This window comes from Cajanus cajan, chromosome 1, assembly GCF_000230855.2.
Source record: "Cajanus cajan strain Asha chromosome 1, NIPB_CcT2T_4, whole genome shotgun sequence".
Lineage (NCBI taxonomy): Eukaryota > Viridiplantae > Streptophyta > Magnoliopsida > Fabales > Fabaceae > Cajanus > Cajanus cajan.
In genome coordinates, this window is record NC_138517.1 from 32,586,102 (window position 1) to 32,599,091 (window position 12,990).

General features: G+C 29.1%; 1 protein-coding gene across 1 annotated transcript; it reads left to right on the top strand.

Moving 5' to 3' along the window:
* Positions 1-3,550: 3,550 nt before the first annotated feature.
* On the top strand, positions 3,551-10,018 carry LOC109794189 (shugoshin-1-like). The gene is made up of 9 exons (XM_083059295.1): positions 3,551-3,714; positions 4,302-4,373; positions 4,463-4,538; positions 4,744-4,781; positions 4,879-4,983; positions 5,068-5,091; positions 5,177-5,245; positions 6,635-6,754; positions 6,834-10,018. The coding sequence occupies exons 3-9, from the start codon at positions 4,526-4,528 to the stop codon at positions 6,849-6,851; spliced, it is 387 nt and encodes a 128-aa protein (XP_082915421.1). The 5' UTR covers positions 3,551-3,714; positions 4,302-4,373; positions 4,463-4,525; the 3' UTR covers positions 6,852-10,018.
* Positions 10,019-12,990: the final 2,972 nt, after the last annotated feature.

Below are 12,990 nucleotides of genomic sequence, written 5' to 3' on the forward strand. Positions count from 1 at the left end.
AAAAACAACACGTCTCCTTTAGTCCTAAGTCCACAACACAACTATATGCATCAAGCATTTCATCAACATATTTCAATACTACAACATGCCTCATGCATAACACAACATCATACTACACATCCACCTATTTCTCATACATTCACAACACAACATACAACAACATGTTATTAACATTCAATTCAACATACTCATTTTCAACGTGATCAACTCATGCCTAGCATCCACACCCAGACCACTCACCTAGCACTCGGTAGCAATGAGGCAAAGAGCCTCTAGCTTATTCACGCCCGACACCAATTCTCTTGTGCCTGGCAAAAATGAGATAAGGAGTCTTTATGTAAATCACACCCAACACTACAAACCTGCACCCGACATCATCTAGGCAGAAAGCCTTTACTTGATCCATGCCCAATGTTGCATAATCTGTGCCCAACATCGTCAAGGCAAAGGGCCATTGACTTGATCACACCTATACTTAACATATGTTTAATGTGACTAAGTCAAAGAACTCCTAAAGTAATCAGTCTTGATGCCCCTTAACCCATGCCCAATGTAAGCAATTTAGAGAACTCCTAATTGAATCACACCTAATGCTACCTATCTTGTACCCAACGTTAGTGGGGTAAAAACCTCTAAATTGCATCATGCTTGACGCCATGAAGTAGCACCCGACACAAAGATGATTTTTTCACTTGGCAGAATTCGTGATTTGGCTCAACCACCTACGTTTCTCCAACAATTCCGACATGCAAGACAAAAGACCACATGTATACACTATAACCAACTAAGATACATCAAAAATCTCAACATGCAACCAACCAATAGTTCAAATCATTACTTTCTCCTTAACATATTCAAAACCAACCAAAACCCAAAAACATAAGAATTCCACTTCTCAATTTAACATATAATCATAAAATTGATGAATTCATGCAATGATCAACATATACAACACAATAAGATCAACTCTACAAGTTTTTCTTACCTCAAATATTCCAAAAAAGAAGAAGAAAATGAAGAATGCACGGAGAACACAACTCTCAACTTCTGTCAAATAACAGCTCCAACAACGATTCTCAACACTCCCAACTTTGAGTCACTTAACTACAACTCAATCTAAGCTCCATAGGAAGAAGCAGAACCCTATTATGGAGTCATAAGGAAGAATGATTATTTATGGCTCTATAGTTTTTGTCTCTTAAATTTATGAAGTTCAAGTCTTAAGAAAATCTTATATACCTTTCCCTAAACTTGGTCAACTTTAACATCAACTCAAAAAAACTCCTAAATAACTAAACTTGTGAGAATTCCCAAATCCTTAGAGTTTTAATGGATTAAAACAATAAACCACAATCATTTACTTCATAAAATTAAGTAAATGATTATATAGTTTCACAGTGTACAAAATAATCATCCTATCAATAAATGCATTACTTTTAATTGTGATGGTTAAATAATTTCTAAAAGGATAAATTAAGAAAAATTTAATTAATGATACATTGAAAAGTGAGAACATCATTTATTTTGTAGAGAAAAGAGAAACACCAGAAAGGGAGTTGAATAGCATCAATCAAAAACTCATACTTTTTAGAAATAGTAAAGTAGTAACTTTACAAAGAAGTGTAGACAAAGAGTTAAGAAACTGAACACAAAAGATTTTTATACTGGTTTGTCTCAACCATCGAGACTACTTCTAGTTCTTAACCCAACTAGATCAAGTTCCACTATCTTACACAAAGATACAAGTATTCTTTTTCCAAGCCAATTTTAGGTCAAACCTAAGAGTTCTTTGACTTGTCTCTTCAAGCAATTATCCAAGTATTCTTTCAACACAGAGTCTCTTAAGACTTTAACAACTAAATATTCTTTTGACCCAACTTCTTTAGGCTTTAACACCAAGTATTCTTTTACAGTTAAATATCTATATGCTCAAAGCAATAACACTAAGTTATAGTTGGGTAAAACTAACAATGTTGTTTTTCATCTTACTTTTAAGACATTATACAACCAATACAACACAAAGTTATTTTACAGAAAGAAAAAGTATGAACAATATTTGATTTGGTTTTTTTTTCCTTCTTAATCATCATGGTTCCTTATATAGGTGCTTCAATAAAGATGACTATTACAAATCCTTAAGCATCTCTTATTGACTTGCTTTGTTTGTCTTCATCTTCATTCCTGGTGGGGAGAAATGTTCGTTAATGCATTAAATATTTTCACCAAATAGTCACTTCTTATTTGATCAAGGAAACTACTTATCACTTTTTAGGTACTAAATGAATGTAACCATGTGTGTGTCAGGTTGGAGTAGTCATGAGCAAATTTATCTGACGCTTTCTGTGATTTGGGGAATCTATTTTTGTTTTACGCAAAACATGTCTCTTATTTCTTTTAGTGAATGTGAGCATCGAGGAAGCTTTTGTTCATCTAATATGTTGATGAATCATACAAACACAAACAATTCAATTATCAAACGTTATAAATGATATAAAATTTATCATAACTAGAATCACCATGGGAATGAGCAAAAATATTTTTCATGAAACTACCACCAATATTTTATTTTGAGAGACAAATATTTAAAAAAAAACTTTTAAAAAAATGGTCTTTGAAATTAAAGTTAGACTCGAAAGTCAATTATGTGTAAGAAAAGTGTTAATATCCTACAACATCTATTAACAAACAATACTTTTAATTAATTGCGCATAAGTTATAAAACTTTACAAATACTTATTTTACCCTTAAGAAATATTTTTTTATCCTTTAATTTTTAATAGGTTTTTTTTGTGTATTTTTATTTAAAAAAACTTGTGTGAGAATTTGAGTTAGCAAATGACTAATTATTAAATTCTCATAATAACGTTAAAGATAGAGATGCTACTCAATTTTCACTATTGGTTGCAGAATATATTTGTTTTTTTAATATTTTATCAAAAGATGACAACTTTATTTTTTTATGAATTTATGAATAAAAATTATACTTGCACAAGAACTTAAGCTAACAAATACCTAATCATTAAATTCTTACAAAATAATGTTAAAAATAAAATTATTATTTAATTAACGTTATTAACACTACTAAAAATATGTCATTTATTCAAGGATTTTCATGCGAAAAAATATTTGTAGAAAATTATTGCAAAATTTCTTGCAAATATAAATCTCCAATAAATTATTGCAAATATTTTTATGATTTTAAATTTGCAGAAAATTCTTGCAAATTTTATTACAAAAATATTAATTATATGAATTTTTTGTTGCAAATAAAAATTTTTAAAAGAATTTGCAGATTTTTTTTTTATTTTCCTACAAATTTTTGTTTTAAATATAAATTTGCAAGTAATTTGTTTTTTTTTGTGAGTAGTATTTCCTGCCAATTTTTTTTATTTATGATTATTTTTATTAATTTAAAAATTGAAAATATTTTTGACTCCTCCATAAAAGTAAACACATTTCTGTCTTCCTTCACTGTACTGATTACATTCACCTCCGCAACTGTATTTTTACTCATCACCGCCGCACAACACTTCTCAAGTAAGTCACCTTCGTAACCTTCGCACCTCCGTAAACGTAACCTCCGCACACCGCTCACTGTAACACTTCTCTCAGCTCCAAACCAGGCCGGACTCCTCCCTAGCTCCGCCAAGCGCCGCCGTACGCTCTGAAATCTTCTGTCGTATCCGCCCTCTCCGCTTCCGGCCTTCCGATCTGGTTTGTTCTATCTTTCCTTTGCTCTGAACTGTGAAATGTTGGATTTAGTTCCCTTGATGCTGATTTTGTTTACGTCGATCCTCTTATGAGGAATTTCAGAGCATAATTCATTTAAATCACTTTAAACAGAGGGCAGATTTTTGTACGCCTGTTTTCAATTCGCATTTCATTTCACCCCTAATTTATAGATCTTTTGATTGGGATCAATGACGAGTAAAGGGATCGTAATTTCAATTAGTCACGTGTAAAGGATCTAAGATCTGTGATTATTTACTATTTAAGAGCACTCGGATTGACTTAGATTTACGATCTTCGAGTCGTGGTTAGTTTGGTATCCTCACGAAAAATTGTGGTGAATTATTCAGGGAAGAGTTTGTGTGAAAAATTCCTTGCTGATTCTCACCCCTAATTTTAAGGGGGTGCCAAATTGACTCGTAGTAATGAACAGATAATGTGCTTTAATGATGTATCATGTTTATTATTTGGAAGTGGATCATTTTATTGTTTAATACTACTTACAGTCTAATACCTATGGCTAATTGTCAAGCTCTCTGACGTTTATTGTTATTCTTGTTTATCTTCTCCAGTCATACCAAATGGCCAACAGAGTTCAAATTCCTACCAACAGTTCAGCACTTATTGCCATGATTGCAGATGAGGTAAGAGTGGCAATGTCGTGTGTGCATTCTTCTTTTCCTAATTTTTCTCACCGCACAACACTTTATTTTTTGTGTTCTTTTGAATGTAGATTTGAAGTACCAACTCAATGAGAGAGAAGACAATGCTTGTAATCTGAAAAATGTAAAAGCAGATGTTGGTTGGAGGTAAGATGTTTGTTGGATATGTGTCTCGTTTATTGATTGCATACCTTATTTTAAACCACATTTTTGTTTGTTAAGAGCTAGCTAAGATTTGATTCCTTTCGAGAACAATTCCATTCAACAACTCCTGAAGGTACATTAATTTACTCTTTCACTTTTGTAATATCATTCTCTCTTTCTGTTTTTAATTGGATGAATTGTGATGCAGGAAAGGACGGCGTTGATCCAACTTCTTGCGGAAAGAAAGTATCCTCTCGTGCTCTTTTTAGGATCTGAATCGAAAGCATTAAATTGAAATGTTAATGTTAATTGAACTAATGTTGTTTGAAAATTGAACAGTAAGATCATTGAAGTGAGTGGCGCGGAGCTGCAGAGGCTGAGAGGCGATGTGAAGAAGTTGCAGCTTCAAAACTGGAACCTCGCTCAGTCAAATAGCCACATGTTAGCGGTTAGTTAGTTTCCACCGAATTGAACAAATGCTTTGTTAATTGAAGGTGATTGTGATAGTAACTGTTTCTGCTTGATTTTGCAGGAGCTTAACTTGGGGAGAGAAAGGGTGAGTTACTCAATGAGTTGGTTCATTTCCCTAACTGATCTATTTGTATTTGTGGATTGTCTAAGATTGTTTTGAATTGTTCCAGATAAAAACGCTGCAGTATGAAATTTTGTGGAGAGCTGCTTTGCTTAAAGGAAAGACCATGGACGTGCAGGTATGTCATGCTTTGACATGAATAGTGTACTTTTTATGGCTATGAAGCCCCATTGTTCAAAAAATTAGAAAGTATTACTGATATAATTGGTTTTAGAATACAGTCCAAGATCACATGTACAATTTTAGCCACAATTTCAAGATTTTTCAAACCTCAATTCTACTAAAGTTGAAGCGACATCAACTGTATTTAACTGCAATTTCTCAATATTAAAAACATGTAACTAAATTGATGTCGCAATTTAAAATCTTTAGTATTGTACCCTATCTGGTACTGATAATTATATAACTAATCGTCTAATCCAAGGAGTATCATTCAATTTTTATTAATTTTATTAGAATTCTATTGAGTAATACATGTTCGGGATAACGCTAACATATTTTGCACAAGGCTAAAATTAGAAAGGGCTGAATCTTTTTCTTTATATCCTTAATGGGTAATTCAATTATACAGAGCCAAGTTTATTGAGTGTAGAACAGATGATTTTTTGTGGCTTTTAGTCATGAGTTGGCGAAAAATGTTCAACTTTATAACGTGTATAGGAAAAGTTATCCATTGGTGATCCTGTTTTTATGCCATCTCAGTCTTCAATACTTCCTCAAACAATGCACAATATGTAGTAGGATAGGCCATAAACAATGCTTTCCCTTCCTTTTTTCCCCCTTAATCTCTCTTATCGTCGTATGTGAACCGGACCTCTTCATTTTTACAGGAAAAAGTGGAGATTACATATGTGAGTGACACTGTTTAGTGAAAACTGGAACTGAAGAGAGTCAAGTATAGATTAATGCATCAAAAGTGGAGATTGTTGTTCATTTTGGATGCTTACTGTGATTTCCTTTCAACATTTTCCCAAACTAAGATAGTTTTGGAAATGCATGTACACTTGTGTTCCTTCCAATGAGTAGCACTATGTCATATATATAGTAGTCAAAGACTCTTAGTTCTAAGTAGTAATTAGACACTGTATAAGTGTATATGTTACCTATTAGAGTGCCACTATAAACATGATAATAACAACATTACTAAATGTTGAAAAGTTTGAATAATGTAATAATATTTTCCTTGGCAAACATTGCATGGAAATAAGATCTTATTAAGTTATTAGCAATAATTGGTATATGATTGGTCAATAGAGGAAATGATTGGAAATTTATTTGATGGATAATCACCACAGATTGAAAACTGTAAACATTTCTATAAATGAAAAAATAAACTCTAGCCAAGTCTGCCATCTCATTATGCTGATGATGTTGATGTTTAGACTCCCAGATGTTATATAATTTGGACACCTGTTTGTTAGTCTATTTCACATAAGCTTCATATAATAAAGGGTTGAATGGAAAATTTCACTCCAGTACTTGAAATCTATCACTGTTTGATTTGCAGAACTTCCTAAGAGTAGTTCCAGTCATTGGCATACTTCATGACAAGAAAGCATTCAAACCTGTTCTAGATCTAGCTGAAGTGGAAGCAGTATTTGATGCACCTTTGGAAATGTTTCTCAAGGTTCATGCTTACTTTTATTTTGATTTTTGTGTGTTCTTCATTCTTAATATCTCTTGTTTGATATCAATACTTTAACCAGGATGAAAATCGAAGATAGGAGGAGAGGGAGTGGATGGGAGAGAAGTTTTTGGTACATTTCTTTGACTATGGCATCAGGCATAAAAAATACCTCATGAGGTTTAACTGCTAGCATCTTAATTAGGGCTGCGTCTGTTGTGTACAAAAGGCCACCAGCTTTCGTTGAGCAGAATCCTGAATTCAAGATTCCATAAGAAGTATCCAAAGATACTGTAATGCGTTGAGCTCGTTATTTATTGTATTTTTTGTCCTTGATATTTGTTCTTCATCGTGCAAAATATTCACTACGTCTAGAATTATAGAATCCATAGCAATTGTCTTGGGACTTTGGGTAGGGGGAGATAGTTAGAATATTAGTGAGTCAGAGACATATATAAATAAATAAGAAGAATAAGAAGACTGAAGGGGAGGTTAATTGAAGTGTACAAATTACCCATATCAGCACTTGCTGCCACGAGTGGCTATTTTTTCCTTTGGTGGCCTAGGTTTGGTAACATGCTAACAGCCCAAAACGTGAAAGTAATAAGAATTGTGAACTTGCAGGGCATCATAATATTAAAAAAAAATTATAAAAAAATTACCTGCGATTTTTTCTAGGAAATTTACTTGCGAATTTGAAATTTTGCAGAAAATTTACTTACAAAATTTTAAGTTTGCAGAAAATTTACTTGGGAAATTTTAATTTTGCAAGAAATTTACTTGCAAAATTTAAATTTTGTGGAAAATTTCTTGCAAAAATTTTGTGGATTTTAAAATTTGTAGAATATTTTTTGCAAATTTTCTAAGAATTCTTTTTCCACAAGAAAGTTTGCTGCCATTTTTTTTTTGCAAGAAAGTATTCTATAGATTTTTTTTATAGCAAAAATCATAAGAATTTTTTTTGCGAATTTTGAAATTGGCAAGAAACAATTATCCACGAAGATATTAGCTGTGAAAATAAATTTGTAGAAAAATTCGCAAAAAACTTATTTCCTACAAATTTTAATGAAAAATTCCTAGAAAAATCCCTAGGTAATAGAAAAAATTCTAGTAGTGTAATTATTACATATTAAAATAATTTTTAAAGAAACTTTTATCTACTTAAAGAAAACTTTATTTTATGTGCAAAGTTTATAATAACAAATGATTACTCATAAACTTTGTGAATCAAATGACATTAAAGGAAGGATCAACTACTCAAGTAACAACATAAATTATAAATTATCATGTATATATATAAAAAAAATTATTACGCAAATTTTCAAAATCATATATAACCTCAATATTTTTATTTTGTATTTTAACATTAAAAAAATAGAAAAATCTTGACATATAAAACTATGATATAAATCTTTAACGTTTTCATTTTCTACGAAAGACTAATATTACTAAAATTAAACCTTAAAAAAGTCCGAACCTAAAGGAGAAAGCTTCGCTATATTTGTGTCCTAACATTAATTGAACATTTTTAAAAAATTAAATAATCGAGTCATTTAAAAATGGTAGAAATGAATTAAATCTTAAAATAAATAGAGAATTTAAAAATATAATTTAGCCTAATTTATATTTTGTTACAAAATAATTTTCTGTCAATTTTGAGACAAAACCATATTTATTTTTAACTTTTGAAAACAATTTTTATTTTTTATTAGATATTTGTCTGTCTGATTACTCAAAACAAGCCAACCCTGTTCAACATTGATTTAATTTGGTTTGGATTTGGTAAACAAATGCTAAAATCTAAAACAAACTAAACTAATTAAAGATATTTAGTTTGAATTTTATTTTAAATTTAAATATATTTTTAATTGTATAAATTTAAGATAAATTTATTTTTAATCTCTCAAATTTAAAGTTTGTCATTTTAATCTTTGAAATTTAAAAATTATTCTAGTTTTTTATACTCAAATTTTATTAAATAATGTCAAATATTATCACATAAAATCTACTTATTAATATCTTTTTTAATGAAAAAATCATATTAAACTTTATCGACAGTGCATAACTATCTCAATCTATTACTTTCATGCATGTTATTGGTAGTTTGAAAAGTTAAAATCAGTTTTTTAAAAATTATAGAAACTAAAAATAGCAGTATTAAATTTGAGAAAAAATAAATAAATTTATCCTAAATTAAAATAATTAAAAAAAAAGAACATATTTAAACCTGAGACGCAATTTGAACAGTGATATTGGTTCCTTGAACAGACCTAATGAGGCTCCTTCTTGTCCCCATTGACCTTTGAATGTTGCCAACTTGCAAGTCAATCACGTAACCGGCGAGCCCCCTCTGTCCCTTATTTCCACAGCAACAGTAGCCTCCATTAATGTAACCACTAGCAGTTGCTATTTTCATTTTCATTTTCTCTTTCAATACCTACACTTGTAAATTAAACCTGCATTTTATTTTTAATAGCCTAAGTTATATATATATACATATCTTCACACTTATTCTATTTGGGTCAGGTAAAATTTTATAAAAAAAAATAAACAAATCTATCTACTTGCTCGATGATTGTCATAAATCTGGATTGCAACAATGCAGAATCAGTTATAAGTAGCTGATTATTGGTTCATAAATTGTACCATAATTTTGGTCACGTAATTATAAGAGGAACTATATGCAGAAAGAAGAGTGAATCGACCTACACGTTTATGCGGGTCCTTGCTGACTTAACTTGTGTCTCTCGTCCCATGATGTTACATGAAAAGAGTCGAGCACCGTGACTTCGAAATCAGGACTTTCAACAATCGCAATATTTCTATTCGTCTCGGAAGAAATTTGTTGCCTTGGTCAGGGGGCAGTGGGAGATTGCGGGCCAAGACCCTCCAGTTTTTTTATTTTTTATTTTATTTCTTTCTAATTTTTTGAAAATTTTGAGAATTTCTCGTGATGTTGGATGCAGTCATGTCAATTATAAAGTAAAATTAATTCTTGGGGCCTCTGGCTAGATAGAATTCATGCCACCATAAAATCATCGTTTTCATGCATCGCAGTATCGCACTTAGAGATCATTGAATATGGCTGAGCTATCAATTTGTTCGAGATTGTTGTAGCTTAGTTAGCGACTTTGATGATCCTTGTCCCATTTGATTTCAGTTAGTAGCCACACATTTCTACATGGCTTTAAGTTGGACTTTGAGTAACTGTTTTCATGGTTTAGATGTTGGAAAAATATTACGTGGCTCATATAAGTTGTTAAGAGTTATAATTTGTATGTTTTATAGGTTTTTAATGGAGAAACTAATGGAAGGTTATTATGGTAATAAAGTATATGGTATTGTAAAAATATTTGTGGTGTTCTATTATCAAATAGGCTTAAAAAAGTAAAAAGATCAAAAGAGTTTTCTCTATTTCATTAAATATCTAAATAATGTTACATATTTAATAGTTTGAAAATAATGACTATAAGAAGTATTTTTCCTGCGATTTTTTTTTTATTTTTTATATTTGACATCAGAGTCTACGTACTTTGTAGTATTTTTATTCAACTTATTTTTGTTTAGTTATTAATTAATTCTATTTTTAAATAATGAGTATAATATTTTTTTATTGAATCTTTGTTACTCATTAATTGCAATTGGTGTAATTTTTATATTATTATCTATATTTATGAGGTTTTTTTTAATAAAAAATATTATATATCTAAATAGAAACAAAGTTTTTAAATCATAGTGGTTAGATTCTAACCAAGGAGTTAGTGATATAATTTAAAGATGCTTCAATAGTTATTATCACAATATTGTTGAATTGTTGTTCTAGTTGTATGTATGTTTATAATTTTGAAGTATAATGGTTGTGCCTTAATTTATATCAATTATTGTTATTGAGTTTAATTTTAATATATATTAATTAAAATTATTGTGACTATTTTATGATTTGAATTAAGTTATAATTGTTGGATTTAATTGATGATGTCATTGTTATTAGACCCAAATTATTGTACAATTTTGTAATTCAATTATATGATATTTGTTATTAGAGGAGGGTTCAAACGACACCGGTGTAATTTTATTAAGTGTTACATCGCTCAATAATTTTATATTAAATGTGAATTTTGAAAATTTAACGGTTAGATTGAAAGTTCATATCTCTTACATCATGTATATTAAATTTTATGTTAATCTAAGATGATTTGATACTTCATTCTCATAAAATAAAATTGACGTAATATATACATTTTAAAATATACTAAAATATGAACACTTTGATTACCTTCAGGTTGTTGTTCAATTTTAACAAAATTTGATATACATAATCTAAGAGATATGAACTTTCAATCTAACAGTTAGATTTTCAAAACTCACATTTAATATAAAGTTATTGAGTGGTGTAACACTTAGTAAAAGTTACACCGATATCGTTTGAACCATCCTCTTGTTTATTATATGGATTGATATTATATGAAAATATTATTTGGTTAATATATATCATTGTTAGACCTAGATAGACTTTATTGAATTGTAGTGAGTTTTAATTAAATTTGATTATATTGGTTGATTGACATTATGTCATTTATTGATTTATAATTGCGTTGTAATTACTAAGTATAATATTATTTTGATTGTAATATGACAATATGACCTAAATGGTTTGAGGAATTTTAGTAAGTGATCAAATTCTCTAATTTAACGTTTGTAGTGTTACGTTTCACAAGTGAAAAACATTAGTGATGTTTAATAGAGAATCATATATATATACTATAGATCTTGAAATAGACTTAATTATTATTATTAGTAGCAATTTATTCATGTTGAGTTAAATTGTTAGTTGCATTATGTTACTAGTAATTAATACCATGTAATTTGCAACTTGAATGAATGCATGTTTGTTCTCAAGTGATGTGTGTCTCAAATCTTGATGATTGCAAGAAGTATAAAGTTTCAAAAATTATAGTAGTTTTCTATTTTTGAGAACTTAAGAAAAATATTTGTCTAGTGATGCATATAATTTTAATTAATTATTGATTAGTCATAATATCTTTAATTAATTGAAATTATATATTTTGTTGCTTAAAATCACTTAAAGAATTATACATAATATTGTGATTGATTATACTCTCTCTGTTTTTTTATAGTCATTTTGTCAGTATTTTATTTTATTTTTTCATTGTCATTTTATTAAAATCAATGACTTATTAAATTTTTTACCCTTAATAATTAATGTAACGCCTAATTTTGTATAATATTAAACATAATATTATATATATTTGTATATATGTATAAGTTGTTAATACAAGTATATATATCATTAATATTATTATACATAAAACAAAGGAAAATTTTGTAAACTTGCTTATATATAGTTAGCTTATAATTACAATACGAACTATTCAAAATTATTTACAATAACGTACTTATTTACAAACTATGATTTTTCATACTCCTACTACAGTATTTACATGTTAGGTTGATACAAGTTCACTATTGGATTAACGTGATTTGTCGGAGGTAGATAAAAAGTGACTACTATTTGAACATCTATAACAATAGGATTTTGCTGAGTTGGGATAAAACAAAAGTTGATACTCCTATGCCTTGAAATGTTACAGCATTTGCGGTTGCGTCGATAGCCCAACTAGTACCCGGAAAGACAACAGTGATAACAGAAGTGAAAGGGCCTAGTATGGTTGGTAGATCCATCTATTTTCTATTATAATTAATTAAATATTTTAAACAAAAAAAATGAGGAGTGAGAACAATTAATAAATATGAACAATTACATAATATGCATAGAAATATTTAATACTAATAAATATATATTAATTCTTCTTAATATAAAAATTTGAATTATATTTGTAGTGACTAGTCAAGATAAATGAGCATGATAATACTAATAACTAAAGGTTATTTCACCTTAAGTTTTTACCCATTTAAATCCCAAGGTAAGCCTCCAACAACAAATTAATTCAAACTTTCATTCTTATGGCCATAAAATAGTTTTTATCTTTAAAAATGCATGAAGAAATAACAACAAGATGAGTTTAATAAAACTATATTATAGTTAATATATAAAAAAAATACTTGAACTAAATTATGTAAATGGAATGTATTAAGAAATATTAACCAAATAAATAACAATGATAATCAATATAAAATAATTCAATAACATAAACTAGGAACACCTTATTAATTATTATGAATAAAAATTATCATAAATTAAACAAATAAATAAGGTT